Here is a 20,575-nt window from a genome sequence, read left to right on the forward strand (position 1 = left end):
AGTACCTGGTGGATTTGAACTGCTGATGTTTTGATTAGTAGTCCTGGAACTTAACCACTATGCCACTAGGGTTTCTATAACCCACAAGCGGTGGTATAACAGAGACTATATCTGCAAGGGTCTACCACCCAGAATAGTTCCCTGTATAAAGACAAATAATCCCTTGTTAATACATGTGTTCGATACCTGTCAAGTGTATTGTCTTAGTCAGTACCACCCATGGCACAAGGGCTTTTATAGGACTATGTTTTGAAGAAAGGCATATTAAATGTTCCCACACATTTAGTGAATTAGCACTTTAAAATTTTTATAATGAAATTAACATTTGCATTATAATTTTGTAAATGTGATTATGTGTTATTATTTACAAGAAAAAAGAAAATTTAGTAATCATCCATGTACCTATCACTTAAAATTTCAACTTTTTTCATTTTTGCTTCATACATCTATATGTATATATTAAAAAAAAAAAAAAAAAAAAACTGAAACCCTTTGCCATCAAGTTGATTCTGACTCATAGAGACACTAGGACAGAATAGAACTGCCCCAAGGTTTCTCAGGGAGAGGATGGTAGACTCAAAAAGCCAATTTTTTTTTATTATCAGTCAAGCCCTTAACCACTGCTCCACCAGGAATCCCATCTATGTATATGTATATGAACGTGTATATGTATCTGTATTGTGTATATGTATATGTGCATGTATATGTATATGTACATCTACAGCTACATGTACCTGTACACCTACATCTTTATCTGTGTTATTGCTATGTTTATATCAGAGTTTCTCAACTTCTGCCCTAGTGATATTTTGGACTCGAAACTTTCTTATTGTGTGGCGTTACCCTGTATATAGTAGAATGTTTAGTAACATCCCAGGCTTCCATTAGATACAAGTAGTACCCTTCTCCTAGTTGTGACATTGCAAATGTCCCAGGCATTGACAAATGTTCTTTGGGGAGCAAATTTTACCCAACTTATAACAAGTTCGATTTCTCTCTCTTTCCCTCTCCCTCTCTTTCTATTTCAATCTTCATGTGGCTATATATTATTTGTGGGAAGTGGGTTTAATTTCAAATAACTATATTGGAAAATTTGGATTTATCTTATTCATTTAACATATTGCCTTTGTATACCAAAGATCTACCAGATGATGCTATATAAAACCTATTGACTCTGCTGATGTCTCTATCCAGAATAGGTTTCCTCATAGACCAAGATGGAAAAACACAATCTGACAGCACTGAATGAATTCATTCTGACGGGAATCACAGACCACCCAGAGCTGCAGGCTCTATTGTTAGGGCTGTTCCTCATCATCTACATGATCTCAGTGGTGGGCAACTTGGGCATCATCATCCTCACCAAGATGGACTCCAAGTTACAAACTCCCATGTACTTTTTTCTCAGACACCTGGCTATTACCGATCTTGGTTGTTCAACAGCTGTAGGACCCAAATGTTAGTAGATTTAGTTGTGGATGAAAATACAATCTCCTATTATTTTTGTGCTGCACAACTAGCTTTCTTTATTGTGTTCATAAGTAGTGAAATTTTCCTTCTATCAGCAATACCCTACGACCGCTCTGTGGCCATCTGTAACCCTCTGCACTACATAGCCATCATGTCACAAAGGACTTGTTGGGTGCCGGTGGCAATAACCTATCTCTACAGCACATTTGTTTCTCTTTTGGTCACCATAAAGATTTTTAATTTATCCTTCTGTGGCTACAATGTCATCAGTCATTTCTACTGTGACAGTAACCCCTTGTTGTCTTTGCTCTGCTCAAACACACATGAAATTCAATAGGTCATTCTCATCTTAGCATCTTTGGATTTGATTATATCCCTTCTAATAGTTCTTGTTTCATATCTGCTCATTTTCTTAGCCATTCTCAGGATGAACTCAGCTGAGGGAAGGCACAAGGCCTTTTCTCCTGTGGATACCACGTGACTGTGGTGATAGTGTTCTATGGGACTTTAATCTTTATGTATATGCAGCCCAAGTCCAGTGGTTCCTTTGATACTGATAAAGTGGCTTCTATATTGTACACCCTGGTTAACCCCATGTTGAATCCCTTGATTTATAGCTTAAGGAACAAAGATGTAAAATATGCCCTGGTTAAAAAAAAAAAAAAGAAACTGTTAAGACATGGGAAAAAATAAGTAAAATACTTTCTAAAGTTTGATGTACTATATAAAAAAATGTATATATGGTTCCTATAAATTACATCATGTGCTTTAAAACTTGTCTGTGTGTCTCCATAGGGTATAGCAGGCCAAAATATATTTCTCATATTTTTATAAATTTTTTTCTATTTGTCAAGCACTCTTCTAAACGCATTGATGAACAAGAGTAAAAAATATTTTCCTTCCTTGAAGAGAAGAGATGGATCACAAATATAATAATTCAGTAAACTATAGTGCAGAAGAATGTGTTGGGTCCCTTGTGGCGCAGTGGTTGAATTGTTAGGCTGCTAACTGAAAGATTGGTGGTTCAAAACCACTAGCCACTCCATGGGAGAAAGATGTGGCAGTCACCTTCCACAAAGATTTACAGATTTGGAAACCCTGTGGGTTAGTTCTACTCTCTCCTATAGAGTCGCTAGGAGTTGGAATCTACTCAACAACAGAACTTTTTTTTTTTTTTTTTTTGAGAATGTGCTATAAAACAAAACCGTTTGCCATTGAGTTAATTCTGAGTTATAGCAAACTTAATGGACAAGGTAGAACTGTTCCATAGGGTTTCCAAGGAGCAGCTGGTGGATTCAAAATGCTGATGTTTTGGTTAGCAGCCAAGTTCTTAAGCAATGCACCACCAGGGCTAGAGCAGAATGTGTTGGGAACCATAAAGTCAGACAAGGAGAGTGGGTATGCTGAGTGGAAGTGGGAAAAGGTACGAGGTACAAAAGTGGAGCTACAGTGATCCTGGTGTTTTTTTCAACTATTAGAATAAACTCGCAGCATCAGTTCTTGCGTTTGTGTATGTGTGTTTGTGTAAGCACTTACGTTTTGTTTTAGCCTTCAGAGTTTCTGAGGGGAGTATCAGATTTTGGCCAGGTGGAGGAGTCTCAGTGTTCTGTGATGATGTGAAGTACTCAAGTTGTCTAAATTTGCTCAAATGTCCCCATTCCAGACCTTGGACTTCCTCTCTTTTCTTATTAATGACTTTATTTTCACATGCAAATCTGTTAACTCAACATACCTTACAATTAAGGAATCCACAGGTTCAGCTCAGCATCTGACTTTCTTATAATCAACCCATTTTGCCTGGATCTGGGAGTGAGGAAGGAATTCCAAACCTGGGGGCAACTCTGGATGACCTCAAGAAATTTATTTTAATTGGTATATAGATCAGGATATACACTAGTTGTTCTTATTTAATAATTATTAATTTTTTTTGGTATAGTTTCATGGGTTGTTATCTTTTCTTATCTGTATGAAATACTTTTTTAAATGTTTGTTGAATTATTTTTTGTATATATCTTTGGGTGACAGTATATTCTCTGATGATTTAAGTTTGCTACCTCTGTTTCATTGGTTTGGCCTTCCTAAACTTTGGTCAATATTGGTTGTGCACAATATTTTCATTGACTTTTTTTTACCCTACTTCTCAGAGGGAAAATGAGATAATCCCATGATTTGCACCATGCTGTATTTCTAATTAAAGTAAGGTCTGTTATGTGGCAAGGATAGAGTTATCTTGCCTTATGGACATAGTTGTTCCACGTTACTCAACAAGAATTTTCAGGTTTTTTTTTTCTTTTCAAAATTTCTACAGTACTGTTGAAGCTACTAGAACCTGAATTATTTTCTTCATTCAGGATCATGAAGTAAAATCCCCTGTGTAGTCAATGAAATTCGAATAAAAATAGTTCATTGGAATATATGAAAAAGATGCATGTTATATTGTCCTGTGAGCATAAATATTTTTGAAAGTTTGAAGCAGTTAGAAAGCGAAGATGGTCATAATAAGACAGAGCTCCCCAGGCTGGGGAAAATTCCACTTTCTTGAGCAGCTTGCTTGGCCTGCTCCTACCTTTACATGAGAATCCTGGTTCCTTTGCTTGACATGCCCCATAGCTTTACATTAAATTCCTGGTTCCCTTTTCCTTAACTTCTTCCCAAAACTAGTTGAAATCGGCAAAAACAAGTTCAGGCGCCATGTTGACTTTCAGGAAAATATTTTACTTCTCATATAGAGTAATACTGTGCGTCTGGTAGAGTTTAACCACCATATTCTGAACATGCATTGCATGAAGTTATATGTAAACCCCATTGCAGCGGTCTAGTATCATTAACAATGTGGCTGATGTAACTTGTATGAGCTTCCTACTTGTAAACCCATTGTAAGTAACCTTTCCCCTTGCCCTCTCTGAGCAGTCTTGGCAATAGCAGCCCCAACTGTTTCCCTTCCTTGCACAGTGAAATAAAGACATCTTTCTACTCTCCTACTCTTCTACTTTGGTCTATTGCTCATTGGCTGAGATGAGTTGCACCAAGCAGAACCTGAAGTTTCCACCCGGCAACATTTCTGGTGAGGCAGACAGGAGTCATCTGCTCAGTTCCAGTGGCAGATAGGACAACAGACCAGCCCGACATCTGGTGCCACCAGGAGATTTCTCCAAGAGACCTTCTAGTAGCCCTGGAATTGATTCATCTGGGACCAAAGAATGACCTCTTGGGAGATGCGAAATGCCCCTGGGTTATGTGGTAAGTACCTATATAAGGTCTTAGCAGAGTCCCAAGAAGCAGGAGGAATCAACCATAGAGGGCATTAAAGGCTCTAGGTATTTGGAGTTATTTGTTAAATAACAGGATAATTCCTAGGTAAGGCCATTAGACTCCCAAGAAGTGACAGGAATTGAGCCTTGTGGGTATAAAAGTCTCTAGGAGTCTGTTATTAGGTTGGTGCAACTACTTATGTTGTGTGAGTGTGTAACATGTGTGTATGAGGCATTCACACAGTTCTCAGACACACACCCTGAGAGTCTTGGAAATTCTCACCTCATGAATATGATATATATCAGAGTGCCCAGGATATATGGAGAAAACTCCCAAAACTTGAGGAAGATGTGGAATTAGGGATCTCATTTATTTTTGAGCTTGCCCATGAGGCCAATGGGTAAAGAGTCTAGTTGAGGAGGACTGGAGGAATGTCTCCCATTGATCCACTGTGTATAATGAAGTTGTGTGTGTGTGTTGGGCGAGGGGGAACTGTATGGTTTGCAGTGGGTACCAGAGCAACCCACTCTGCCCTGAGCCTGAAAAAGACAGCCCTGACAAAACAAGCTGTGTCAGTCTGGGAGTGTCAGGTAAGAGAAGAACCATCCCTTCCTCCAGCCTCTAACCTGCCGTATAGAAGGCAAGTCATTAACATATTCTTTTCTCTACATATCTGACTGTCCCATTCCCTTGCTGAAAAGAAACTTGTGCAAAGTGAAAGCACAAATTTCTTTAGATAAAGAGACCAGGCAGATGCAGGTACCATCAGAGAATGGATGGTGAGTGGAGATGGCCCTTACCACAGAGTTGCCCACCAATTACAGCATGGAAGGACACTACCAGGGATCAGTAGAGCCAGACATTGAGCACGCAGTGATCCTGTGGTTATACGTATGGGCCTACAAGGTGCCAGCATATGTCAAAAATGTTCCCCCATTGCAGTTGAGCCCCAACCTGGCATAGTTTCCCTTCCACTTAAGCATTAGTCTGAGTGGAGGTCTGACAGGTAAGGGCAAAATCATCACCAGATACGTGAAACATGGACTGCTCAGACCATGTCAGTCACAGTTCAACACCCCTATCCTGACGGTGAAGAAAAAAAATGGAGAATAACAGTTTATTTGGAATCTGTGAGACATCAATCAGGTAAAAGTCATGGTCCACCCTGTAGTTTCCAAACAGTGTGTCCTGCTATTGACCTTGTTGCCCAGTTTTTCCAGATTCACTGTGCTGGATCTGAAAGATACATTCTTCTGCATATGAAGAGATTAAAAAAAAAAAAAAAAAGGAAATTTTTACCTTTGAGTACAAAGACCTGGGCAATGGACAAAAAGCAACAACTCTGCAGACAGGTCCATCCCCAGGGGTTTAAAAACAGCCCCACTCCTTTTAGACCCACCGTAGGTAAGGAATTGAGACAATTTACCCTGACCAATGGTATACTCCTCCAGTATGTTTACTCAATGTTAGCCACAGTGAGTATGCTTGCCTCCAGAGTACCACAGAGGTCTTGAACTTTCTAGAAAATGTAGGGTATCGAGTCTCAAAAGTAAAAAGCTCAAGTCAACAAAATGGAGGTGATTTATCTGAGTTTAAAATCAGATAGGAAGGTTGAGAAATCCTCCCTGCCTGAAAAGACTCGATCTGCAGATTGGCGGCCCTTACCAACTGGAGATAGCAACAAGGTTTTTGGAGAATGGTTGATTTTTGCCACATCTGGATTCCAAATTTCAGACTTATTGCCAAGCCTTTACACGAAGCCTTAGAGGGAAATGACACAGATCCCTTAAAATGGACCAGGACAGAGCAATAGGTTTTTGATACGATTATGTGACGGGGTTAAGAGGCATTTAATTGGCTCAAAGGTGCACACCACTATTTCAGGAGTGGTAAATAGCTGTCCCTCCTGTGATAAAATAATCCTCAAAACACTGAACCACCCCCAGGGGTCCAGCGAACTGGGGCAATGCCTGGAGACAACTGGCAGGTTGATTTCACTGAGATGCCTTGAACTCCCAGAATTACAAATATCTGCTGGTCTTTATTGACACCTTCACTAACCCTTGCAGAACTGAAAAGGCAACTGAATTTGTGAAACAGCTCCTAAATGAAATCATCGCTTGATTTGACATCCCACCTCCGTTGGCAACAGCGGGCCCCATTTTGTGACCTTGGAGGTACAACTGATTCAAAAAAGTCCTGGACATTAATTGGAACTTACACACAGCCGGGAGAGGCCAGTCCAGTTGCAGAATACAGTGGGCTAACCAGGCTCTGAAGAGACACCTAGGAAAGCTGTACCAATAGACAAAATTGATATGGAAAAAGGTGCTGCATTTGGCCTTCCTGAGAGTTTGATCCATCCCTAGAGGCAAACTAAAGCTTAGTCCACTTGAGGTATTATATGGGCACCCTTTCTTAGATAACCCTAATAAGACCAACATAGAAAAGACCAACATAGCTTGCCTTAATTATGACTAACCTCCTTCCCTCCATGAGGTTGGCAACATTCAAGTTACTAAATATTTGCTGTTCCTTTTGTTGACACTGTCTTCTCTCCACAGATATGCTCACCTCAGAAGACTGCCTGAACCAAAGGTGCCCTCCGTCCATTTCAGTTTGGTGATTGGTTTCTTTAGCAGAAGTGGACTTGCCCCTTTGAAGCCCTCTTGGCTACCTCAAAAACTGTCCAACTCAATGGGTTCAAAGTTTGAATCTACCATCGTGGAGTGAAGAAAACCACAAACTCATCAGAACAGTGAGGACTGGACTTGTGAGCCATTTGACAACCTTAAGTACTTGTTTTCCTAACATCCTTCTGCATGGATGAGATTCCCAAAAGAGGAGTTTCAGAGAGGGTAAATAAATTATCCACGTTCAACTCATGAAGGATAAATAAATTGTACAAGGTTAGAGTGGTCTTAAGCATTGGAACCAAGTTTCAAACACGGTCTAGCTCCAAGTTTCAGGCTTATAACAACTATTCTAAATTATCTCTTAATGGCAATTTTCTGCATTAGTGATGTCAACTCTAGGATGACAAAAAGTATCAGATTAAAAGAAGGGAGGTAACAATGGGGTTCATAAAAGAGCGAATAACTAGGAGGATGTCTGGGAGAAAAAATAAATTAAACGAAGACAATGAATTAATAAATTGACTCAGCAACCCAATGGGTTCATTTTGGATGCTAGGCTTGCTCAAACCAAATAAAGGAAAACCATCACGAAGTGGATGTAGGACTTAGTCTTGGCAGGTTTATAATAAATGTGCAGTGGGGGATATCAGGAATTATCATTAAGTAGTAAGGAACAGAATCCCTGGTGACACAGTGGTTAAGAGCTTAGCTGCTAACAAAAAGGGTGGCAGTTCAAATCCACCAGCCACTCCTTCCAAAACCTAGGGAACAATTCCACTCAGTCCAATATGGTTGAAATGGGTAGGAATTGAATCATTGGCAAAGGCTTGGTTTTTGATTTAGTAAGGAAGGCGCTAAAAATAAATAAACAAGGAATTTTCCATTCCAAGAAATGATTTGTGGCTTTCCACCTTGAGGAATTCAGACAGCTTACAGAAATTAAGATAGAAGAAAAATTAAAAAAAAAAAAATGCTAAATCACTATAGCTAATGGTTTGTAGAAATTGGTCAGGAGCTTGTCAAGGTTGATGTTACTTCATTAAACAGGGAGGTCTCCAAGGGAGCTGAGGGATGGGGATGGAAAAACACTGAATAGGCAATAGGTAAAGAGTAACTTTGTGAAGGATAAGACAGTACACAGTGAGGGGGAAGCCAGCACAACTTGTACAAGGAAAGATCATGGAAGCTTCATAGACACATCCAATCTTCCTGATGGACTGAATTGCTGGGCTGAGGGCTATGGGTACCATGGTCTTGGGGAACATCTAGTTCAGTTGGCATAACATAGTTCATAAAGAAAATGTTCTACATTCTACTTTGGTAAGTAGTGTCTGGGGTCTTAAAAGCCCGTGAGCACTCATCTGCACTAGTTGCACCCCTTTGGGAGCAAGCAAGAATGAAGAAAACTAAAGATACAAGGGAAAGATTTGTCCAAAAGACTAATGGACCTCATCTACCATGGCCTCCACAAGACCCAGTCCAGTACAACTATGTGGTGCCTGGTTACCACCACTGACAGCTCTGACAGGGATCACCAATAGAGGGTCCAGGATGGAGCCAGAGAAAAATGTAGAACAAAATTCTAACTCAGGAAGAAAGGCCAGACTTGATGGCCAGACAGAGACTGGAGAAACCCTGAGTGTATGGCCCCCCAGAAACCCTTTCAGCTCAACAATGGAGTTACTCCTGAGGTTTACCCTTCAGCCAAAGATTGGACAGGTCCATAAAATAAAATGAGACAAATGGGGCACAGCAGTCCACTGGCAACTAGAAGGCAGGAGGGAACAGAAAAATTGGTAATAGGGATCCTCAGGTTGAGAAGGGAAAGCGTTGACATGTCATGGGGTGGTTAACCAATGTCCTAAAACAACATGTGTACTAACTATTTAATGAGAAACTAGTTTGTTCTGTAAACCTTCATCTAAATTACAATAAAAAAATAGGTTAATCACAAAAAAGGGGGAATCTCTGAGGACATTTATTCCCTATCATCTTCTGCTTCCTGGACATTGTTACTGTGTGAGCTTCAATTTTGGGGGGAATTTAACATAAGTACAAGAAATTGGCAAATATATTAAAGTTGAGATCCTGAAGCAATGAGAGCAATCAGGCCCCATTACTGGCCTTTTTTTTTTTTTTTTTTTCAAATTAAACCCTCTTTCTTGAGCTAATGATCCGTTTACTAATAAAGTGTTTCATTACCTGCGTGGGAAAAGAATTCCTAGATGACACAATGGAAGGGACAGAAAAACCACATGCAATTGTGAAGGCTGGGCACCATGGAATTGTAGGTTAAGATATCCGTGTAGCCTAAGATGTGAAATAACCAGCTGAAAATTTATACAACATTAGATATTGCCATGATTACTGTAAACATCCAAGAGCTTTCCAACAAAGTAATCATGTAGATCAAAAGGAACAATACACAACTAAGGAATATCCATCAACCAAAAAAATTAAAAAAAAAAAAACTGTCTAATCCACATATATAGGTTTTCATTGAAGGAGCTTCTGAAAATAAGACAGAGACAGAGAATGATAAGAAAATACTGAGAAGCTTGAGTATACAAGTTAAATACTATTTAAAATTAGAATAAGAGCTAATGTGTGATCCATTAAAATATTTAACAGCCCACAATAATCTTAATACTTGTTTTTGTTAGATGTCGTCAGGTTGGTTCTAATCACAGAAACCCAGTGAACAACAGAAGAAAAGAGTGCCTTGTTCTGCACCACCTCACAATCCTTGCTATGTTTGAGCCCATTGTGGCAGACACTGTGTCAATCCATCTCGTTGTGGGGCTTCCTATTTCTCACTGACCCTCTACTGTAGCAACCATGATGTCCCCTTCCAGGGACTGATCCCTCCCACCACGTGTCAAATAGAACCCGCATATAATTTCTTTATTAGAGAAAGTTACCACCAAGCAGAGGGAGCTGAGGGAATTGACAAATTTCTCCTACCTACATATCTGGATTCCCTAGAGAACGAGTAAACCAGTGGAGAGCTGAACAGAAATGCTTTGAGGTAGGGAAGACTCAGAAGTCAAGGGACAGGAGAAGTGATGTTCTAATTTCCAGCATATGTGACTGACACATTCCTAGAACTGTGAGGGGCACGAACTTCACTACAACATGGGGTGTGACTTCCAATTTCCACACTGTCATATTCTAGCAGAAGTTCACCCTTTATTTATAGCCAGGATTACCTGTATACAACAGCACCTAACAATAGCAAACCTGTATAGTCTCCCTAATGAGAAAAGTAAAAATATTTAGTATGATATAGTTCTTAAATCCCAGCAAACATGCAGACTATAATATATGAAATAACAGCAAAGTGTAAGATCAGATGTATTTCTCTATTTACATAATTCTTAGCCTAAATATGAGTTTATTACTTGAAGCAATAGAAATTAGTCAGCCCTAGAAAAATTGCACACTTATTCTCTAATAGAAATGTGCTCACATTTTTAAAACTCATCTCTTCATTGAACTTTTTTTTGTCCATCTGAAACAATTGAGTCTATGGAAATTTTTAACTTATTTTAAAACACTGACACAGAGATAAAATATAAGTATTTTTTTTCAAGGCTTCATTTTTTTCAAAGTCATTAAATTTTCATGAGTTTTCTAACCATAAAGACATTCAATATCTACTCGAGTATGTATGGGTTCTGCATCTTTTAAAGTGCTTTGTGCATGAATATATCTTGTATTTCAGATCTACAAACTCAGATAAATTGGATTTTCTTCTTGTTACTTTTATTTACTAAAACCTTTTTTTAAGATGTAAATAACATACCATATTATTCACAAGGCTTGATTTTTTTCTTCAGTTCTTTTAGCTTGAGAAATGTCGAGGATATTCTTCCTTTTTGGTTTTTTAACTCCAGATATTTGCACATTTCTTTATAATACTTTACTTTGTCTTCCTGAGGCGCCCTTTGAAAACTTCAGTTGTGTTTTTAATTTAGTTATTTCTTCTGTTCTCTTTAGCTAGTCTACGTTTAAGAGCAAGTTTCCGAGTCTCTTCTGACATCCGTTTTAATTTTCTCTTTCTTTCCTTTTTAATGACTTTTTGTATGCTTTATCTACGATGCCTGATATTATTCCAAACTTGTGTAATCTTTGGTCATTAGCCTTCGATGTGTCAAATCTACTCTTGAGATGATCTCTAAGCTCAGGTGGGATATACTCAAGGTCATATTTTGGCTCTCTTGGACTTGCTCTAATTTTCTTTAGCTTCAACTTGCCCTTGCGTATGAACCCTCAGTGGTTTGTTCTGCTGTTGGCCCCCGGCTAGGTTCTGACTGATGATATTGAGTTTCCCCATCGTCTCTTTCAACAGATGCTGCTGATTCGATTTCTGTGTGTTCCAGTTGGCAAGGTTCACTTGTATACTCTCCATTTCTGTGCTTGAAAAAAGTTATTTGTGATAAAGAATTTGTGGGTCTTGCAGTACTCCAAAGTGTTATGTCTGGCATCATTTCTGTCACTGAGGCCGTATCTTCCAACCACCAATTCTTCTTTTTTCCAACTTTCACATCCTAATTACCATTAATGATCAATTTATCTCAATTGCAATTTTGATGTATTTCAGACTTCATAAGTTGGTAAAATCTTCAATTTCCCCTTTTTTGAAATTAGTCGTTGGTGGGTAAATTTGAATACTAGTAGTACTAACTTGTCTTCTTTGTAGGTTTTTGGATATTATTATCTTTTCACTGATAGCATTGCACTTCATGATAAGTCTTGAAATGTACTTTTTAAGGATGAGTGTGATGTCATTCCTCTTAAATTTTTCATTCCATCATAGTATATCATGTGACTGTCAAAGTCGAAATGGACAATACCAGGCCATTTCAGTTCAATCATGCCTAGGATATTGATCTTTATGTGTTTCATTTCATTTTTTACAACTATGAATTTTCTGGTATTCATACTTCATAATTCCATGTTCCAATTATTAATGGATATTTGTAGCTATTTCTTCTCATGCTGGGTCATGCCAATAAAATAAAATATGTTAATCTAATAAAATAAAATAAGAGAGAAGTCTTAAACAGACAATTTGCAAAAATAGGAGGTGCTGAAGTGACTAATATCTGTCCCCAAGTTAAAAAAAAAATAGCGAAAATATAGAAAAAACACAAAGACATGGTGCACTATATTTATGAAATATACTCGTTTTATTCCATTTGAGAACATTATGCAAATGGGGCATATTGAGTGGTCTGACCAAAAGGTAAAATATTTTACTCTAGATCCTTGGATGGACAAATTGAAGCTTAACTGAGAATAAATGAGTAAATGTATCTAAAAGAAACTTCCTGCTGAATACGAATTGTTTAGACGTTTTGTTAAGCTTTCAGGTGCTTCAGACGTAACTAACACATTGCTTGGTATCTCTCTCCTCAGGGAGAGCATCAAAAGCTGACAGAAAGCTGTAAGTTTTTTCCCACTATACCATGTTAAGAAACGCATGGGGTGTCAGAGAAGATTCATTACAGGTAAAAGGTAGAATTTTTTATGCAGTACCATGTTTTACTAATATCTAGATGATTTTAATGACATTTTCATAGCCCTATTTTTAATTGATAGCAAAGCCACAGGAAAATATTAAGAATTTTGATTCAATTTTGTCTGCTTTCCACCATTATTCTTGATAGGTTTTACATCAGATAAATGTGCACTTCATTTATTCACTTTTATAACTTAATGTTTGGGGTTTAATTTCTGCATTTGTATGCTAATAGTTTGCCCAGAGACTCCTCTGCTCATAGTATTCAGAATTAGGTACATGCCAGATAGATAAAGAGATACGTAGATGGGTGGATAGATAGATGATAGATAGATAGATGATAGATGATAGATAGAGAGATAGAGAGATAGAGAGATAGAGAGATAGAGAGATAGAGAGATAGAGAGATAGAGAGATAGAGAGATAGAGAGATAGAGAGATAGAGAGATAGAGAGATAGATAGAGAGATAGAGAGATAGATAGATAGATAGATAGATAGATAGATAGATAGATAGATAGATAGATAGATAGATAGATAGATAGATAGATAGATAGATAGATGATAATGTGGGTAGATAGACACACACAAATGTTTTTGAAGCAGCAATGATCACAAAGTTTTAAACCTACAATTTTGTTATATTAACCTGTAGGGCTATTCTTCTATTTTTAAAACATCTGTGGCACATTCAGTTACATTTTTTAAAGATTATACTTACATTTATCTGTGATATCTCATGCCACATAAAAGTTCCGTTGTTTAATTTAACATGCTTCATGTTCTAAAAGATTTTAAAACTTCCAGTAACTCACATAGATGTCATCATCATTATATTTTCTTTTTCTCCTATGTTACTGTCATATTGCAATTTTTTTTAACTTTCTTTTTCATAAAAGGTAGGGGATACTTTTTACAAGGGGGAGTTTATGGCATCAAGTTTTCACTATTTGTCCAGATTTCCTCGTATAGTTCAGGTTCCTCCATGAGAAAATAAAAATATACCTGATTAGTTACAAAAAACTTAGAATATGTCAATTACAATATGAATGCCCATTTAGAGGAGAAAGTATTTTAATTAGACCAATAAAGGAAGTAATCTAAACAATGGCACTGTTAGAAACGTTAGTCATAGAATGGATGTTATGGACTATGGGGCTGGGGTCAGTTACAAGGATAACATCTAAATGAACCTATTCATCATGAAAATGGTGACAAAGAACTTAAGTCACAGTCCAGAATATACCTATAAATATCTTAAAGATCAAAACAATTAACAACAAAAAATATACAATTTAGAGTAATTTCTGTCAACATCAAAAAACAACAGATGATGACAGATAGATGATAGATATACAGACAAACAGAAAGACAGGCAAATAGGTAGACAAATATTACTAGGCACATAGTATTTTAGGGTTATTTTCAAGTATTGCAGACATATCGAACCATTGAACTCTCATTTATCGTTCCTAACAACCCTGCAAAAAAGAGGTGGGATATGATTTTCCAGATGAGGATAAAAAGATTCATATAACTTATCTTAATTGCTCAAAGTAAAGCATTTTATACATTACAAATGGAGGTATAGCAGAGGTTGCATCTATATACATATAAGTCTAGGGATGTTTTCATGCATAAAGACTAAAAATTTCCACTGTGATCAATTATATATCTATCCACAACCTGTCTAGTATGTTGATGGCTCAACCCTGGACCATCTACAAATATGAGTTTATATAATATTTTGAAGGAGAGGGTTCAAAACGTATCCACGTATTTTTTTTAGGTATGTGAAAAAGACAAAAATTTTAAGAAGAGTACAATAAATATCCATGCACCTAACACCTAAAGGTTTAACATATTCAGTTTTGTTTCTTCTATCTATCAATGTAACCATCAATCTATCTAACGTGTATATGTGTATATGCGTGTGTCAAATTGTTGGGAGTTGGGTATGTACATATTCAAATACCCTAAAATGGAACATTTGAATTTATAATATTCATACTGGTTTTGTATACTAAAAATCTACCAGATGATATCACATAAAAGCTATTGATGATGCTGATGTCTCTATCCAGAACAGGTTTCCTGGTAGACCTAGATGGACAAACGAAGTCTAACGGTGCTGAATGAGTTCATTCTGATGGGAATCACAGACCGTCCTGAGCTGCAGGCTCCATTGTTTGGGCTGTTGCTCATCATCTACATGATCTCATTGGTGGGCAACCTGGGCATCATCACCCTCACCAAGATGGACTCCAAGCTACAAAAGCCCATGTACTTTTTTCTCAGACACCTGGCTATCACTGATCTTGGTTACTCAACAACCGTGGGACCCAAAATGTTGGCAAATTTTGTTGTGGATGAAAATACAATCTCCTACTATTTTTGTGCTACACAGCTAGCTTTCTTTGTTATGTTCATAGCTAGTGAATTTTTTATTCTGTCAGCAATGTCCTACGACCGCTATGTGGCTATCTGTAACCCTCTACACTACACAGTCATCATGTCACGAAGGATGTGTTGGGTGCTGGTGACAATCTCCTATCTCTATAACACATTTGTTTCTCTTCTGGTCACCATAAAGATTTTTAATTTATCCTTCTGTGGCAAAAGTGTCATCAGGCATTTCTACTGTGATACTCTCCCCTTATTATCTTTGCTTTGCTCAGACACACATGAAATCAAATTGGTCATTTTCATCTTATCTGTTTTGGATCTGATTTCATCCCTTCTAATAGTTCTTATTTCTTACACACTCATAATTGTATCCATTATCAAACTGAGCTCAGCTGAGGGCAGGCACAAGGCCTTCTTCACCTGTGGATCCCACCTGACTGTGGTGGTAGTGTTCTATGGGACTTTAATCTTTATGTATCTGCAGCCCAAGCCCAGTCATTCCTTTGACGCTGATAAAGTGGCTTCCATATTTTACACTCTGGTGATCCCCATGTAGAATCCCTTGATCTACAGTTTGAGGAATAGAGACGTAAAATATGCCTTACATAGGGCTTTAGGACGATTATGCAATATATTTTCTCAAAGTTCACTGTAACATATGATTCATATAAATTACATTATGGGCTGTAAACTTTTTTCTTTTGCCTCCAGAGGGGATAGCAAGCTCAAAAGCAGAGATAACATGTATTTCTATACTGCCTTCTGCCAGCCACTCTACTAAGGCTGTAAGTAGATTAATAAATGAAACAGTACAAAGCGTTGCCTTCCTTGAGCAGGAGTGATGCATTATAAGCATAATAATTAAGAAAGTTGATAGTATATTAGAATGTGCTGGGGGTGTTAGATTAAAAAAAAAAAGAAATTGAATATTGTTAGTGGGATACTGAAACTCTAGTAGATACACAATGATTTCCAAGTACCTGGTGTTTTCCTTATTTAGTAGGAAAAAAAACGTAGAAGTGTTTGTGTGTGTGTGTGTGCACACCCCCACACCCCTTCTGTTTTATTGCTCACACTCTGCCCTGTATGGGTAACTCTGATTAAAAGAGGGCTCAGTGTGGTGGGTTGATTTGAAGTACTCAGTCATCTGAATTTGATCAAATGTCCACTTTCTAAATGTTGAAATCCCTCTCTTTCATCGTCAGTGCCATTACTTTATATTTGAGCCCTTAGAGTCTGTATATTTTGTTATTATTTTTATTATTACTATATTGTCATATTAATATAAACAGTAACAAAATAAACATATTCAGCAGGCTCAGCTCGATATCTGGTTTTGTCTAAGTTAGCCCATTTTGCCTGTATCAATGGGTATACCTGTTAAGATAAATCTATTGAGGTCAGCCACGGATGTTTCCAGGTGTTTTCATTTTTTCTGTCCCAGGTTGATATACTTCCTAATTCCATGCTTTTGTCTCATAGCTTGTTATCCTTATCTCTCTAAATAGAAAACAATAATTACTCTTGTTTAGAAGTCATTTTCTAATTGTTTATGTGCCCTTGCATAAGAGGTCTATTGTAGGATGAGTTAGGCTTGTTGCCTTGTTTTTGTTTGGCTGAATTTTCTTAAACTTGATGAACGTGAGTGTGCACTTTAGTTTGATCAGTATCCGTGGTTGGAATTCATCATTCCAATTACTCTGCTTGGAAGAAGCATAAGGAGGTAGCCCATGGTTGGGCTATGGTGTGTTTCTAGTGAGAGAGGTGTGATATGTAGCATTTTGTATATTTGCCATGAATTCTGGACATAGTTCCTCCATATTCCCTCCTAATTTCCCATGCATATTCTCTTATTCTTATTCTTTTAATATTCAAAAAACTTGTAATGAGAAAAAAATTAAATTTTAGGTATACTAAGGTCAGCTTTTAAAAATAATCCAATCTGTATTTTAGATTAGGACCCTATGAGGTGGGTTATGATATATTTCCATGTATGTAGAGACTAGAAAACACATGAGAAAAATATCATTTGGAAAGAGGGTATCAAAATGGAAATTTCAAACACTCCCCATTCCCAATTATTTCAAGTGGCTGGATTGGGAAAATTCTGTTTAGCATTTAGGGAAAAAGAATGAGCCAATTTTACACAAACTCTTCTGCAACACTGAAGAGAGGGGTATTTTGCATTTCCTGTGTGAGGGTAGCTTCACCCTGCTATCAAAGGCAGACAAAGGCATTAAAAGAAAACAACAAAGCACATAGGTGAAAAATCTAAAGAAAAAATTAAGAAATTGACTCTGGTAATGTGTAAAGAGAATAGTACACCAAATTAGGTGTGCCCCAGAAATGCATGGTTAGTTTTACATTAAAAAAACAATTAATGACATTTACCATAATTCAAACGAAAATGGCAGACAATGCCATATAGATAGATGTAGAGAAGTACTTTAAAAGTACCAATAATTGTGATAAAACTTCAATGAAATTAGTATTAAAATGGCACTCTCTCAAACTGAAAGAGGGCGCCCATGAACAGCCTACAGTTATCATCACACATGGTGTGAATGTTTAAATACATTCTCAGTAAGACCAGACACAAAACAAGTTAATCTATTCTCACCGAATCTAGTCCACATTTTAGTGGCTGTTCTAGGCAATACAAGAAGGCAATAAAAAATTAAATCAATAGATAAATAGCATCCAGATTGGAAAAGACAGAGGAAACCTTTATTTATTGATAGATGACATGGTTTTTTATGTAAAAAAATCTAATACAGCCTACAATACAGTAATAGAACTAAAAAAATAACAGAATTTATTGGTGAATTGACTCTCAGCTTATAAGTATATTTAAAAAAAAAGTCTTTTGTATTTTAAGTAGGCCTTCATTGATTCTATAGATACATTTGGAGATTTCTTAGATATGACACCAAAAACAAAATCCATAAAAGGTTTGACTACTTGAAATATTAAAACTTCTGCTTTTCACAAAACGCTTGTATAAAAACAAGTTATATTCTGGAATATAATATTTTCATAAAATATATCTCATAAATGGCCTGTGTCCATAATATGTGCCCCCCTCCCCCTGGCGCATTGGTGTCAATTAGATTCTGACTTATAGTGACCTTATAGGAAAAAGTAGAACTGCCCCACAGGGTTTCTAAGGAGCAGCTGATGGATTCAAACTACCAAAAGTTTGTTTAGCTAGCTGCACAGCTCTTTATCACTTTCCCACCAGGTCTCTAAAATATATACAGTGATAAGCCCCAAAGCTCAATAATAATAATAATATAATTAAAAAAAGTCCACAAAAATGATCGCAAAAACACTCAGTTATTCATAGGGCTATTCTACTTGCAAAAAAGCTCATTAAGAATGTTCAGTTTATTTTTATCAAAGAATTTCAATTTAAAACATTAATGACATAACTCTATACATCTATTAGAATATTAAGTGTTTGGTAAGTATGTGGGGGAAATGGAATGTTCATAAACTGCTAGTGGAAAATTAAAATGATGAAAATACTTGAAAAAATAATTCATTTTAAGCATCAGGGTCTTAAAAAGCTGAACAAAGTTTTACCCTAAAATTTAACCAATTTACTCATATCTACCCAAGTGAAATGACAGCATCTATCGTTGTAAATACATGTAACAAATGTCCATAACACCTTTATTTGTAATACTCAAAAACTAGAATCAACCCAAATGTTCATCTATTTGGGAATGGATGAATAAATTGTGGTATTTTCAACAAGTTAATACCACTCAATAATAAAAACTACTGAATTACTAGTACATACAATATATGGATGACAAATACAAATTGATACATTGGACTTGGTCAAAATTAAAACAACTCACACTTAGACATTTATCCCACAGATGTGAAAACTTATGTTCATATAAAAACCCTTACACAAATGTTCAAAGAAACATTATTTATAATAGCAAAAAACTAGTAACAACCCGTAATGTCCTTCTATGGGTGAATAGATACTTAATGGCTGAATAGATACTTAAACTGTACTAAATCCATACATGAAATAATACTCAGCAGTAAAAAAGAACAAAGTATTGATGCACACAACAGTGTGGATGGACCTCAATAGACTCATGGGAAGTGAAAACCATCATTCATCAAAGGTTGTTGTTGTTACCTGCCATTGAGTGACCTCAACCATGGCAACCTTATGAAAAACAGAAGAAAACGCTGCCTGGCCCTGTCCTAGCCTCACAATCATCAGCGTGTTCAACTGCATTGTTGCAGCCACTGTGTCAATTCATCTCATAGACAGATTTTTTTCGTTCTTGTTGGCCCTCTACTTCACGAAATATCATGTCCTCATGCAGAAACTGGTCTTTCCCGATAACATGAGTGAAGTAAGAAAGCCAAACGATGTTCTGTTGGAGGCAACAAAATATGTACCATTCAAGAATTTTTGTTTTGTTAGGTGTCATCCAGTCCACCGAAAATCATAGCGACCTTTAGGACAGAGTAGAACTGTCCCGTAGGATTGCCTAGGCTGTAATCTTTAGGGGTGCAGATGCCCAGGTGTTTTCTCCCCGGAAAGGCTAGTGGTTCAAACAGTCAGCTTTTCAGTTAGCAGTAAGATATATGTATATATAACCAAACAAAGTCCAGTGCTGTCGAGTCGATTCTGTCTCAAAATGACGCTATAGGGCAGAGTAGAACTGCCCCACAGAGTTTCCAAGGAGCACCTGGTGGATTTGAACTGCCGATCTTTTGGCTAACAGCCGGACTCTTAACCACTACGGCACATACATACCATTATATAGGAGAAATAAGCAAAAAAAAGTGACAAATGGATACATTAGAAATATTTATGATAACTAAATACAGAAGAAATATTTATAGCACAGTAAATATGCATTCATAGTGAAACATTACACACAAAATATCACACTTTCTGAGGGTGTGTTGATATGGTAGAGCATTATATGAAACACAGCAGAACATGTATCAAGGTGAGAAAAAAAGTTTTGGAATGAGGTTTGGACAGAATGAAAAAACATAAAATATAAAATATATTGATGGAAAATAAAACAAACAAGCAAATACATAAACACATGATGCCAATTGACTATGAAATGAGAAGCAAGGGAAACATTTCTGTTCCTGAGGTCAAAAAGGAAAAAAAATACCTTGAAAATAGCGATAACAGCAAAAATAACAGTAAACTAGGAAGTAATACTTCACACATGCACAATGCATTACTTTATTTCAATTAAGTCTTTTAAATAATGCAATAAGAAAATGTTTAAG

The 20,575-nt window shown here is 36.9% G+C and overlaps 1 protein-coding gene across 1 annotated transcript; it reads left to right on the forward strand.

Annotated features, from left to right (window-relative positions):
• The first annotated feature begins 14,987 nt into the window (after positions 1 to 14,987).
• On the forward strand, positions 14,988 to 15,842 carry LOC100670302 (olfactory receptor 8K3-like). The gene has a single exon (XM_064289395.1). It carries the CDS (start codon positions 14,988 to 14,990, stop codon positions 15,840 to 15,842), a length of 855 nt encoding a protein of 284 aa, XP_064145465.1.
• Positions 15,843 to 20,575: the final 4,733 nt, after the last annotated feature.

This window comes from Loxodonta africana, chromosome 7 (assembly GCF_030014295.1).
Source record: "Loxodonta africana isolate mLoxAfr1 chromosome 7, mLoxAfr1.hap2, whole genome shotgun sequence".
NCBI classification, from domain to species: domain Eukaryota; kingdom Metazoa; phylum Chordata; class Mammalia; order Proboscidea; family Elephantidae; genus Loxodonta; species Loxodonta africana.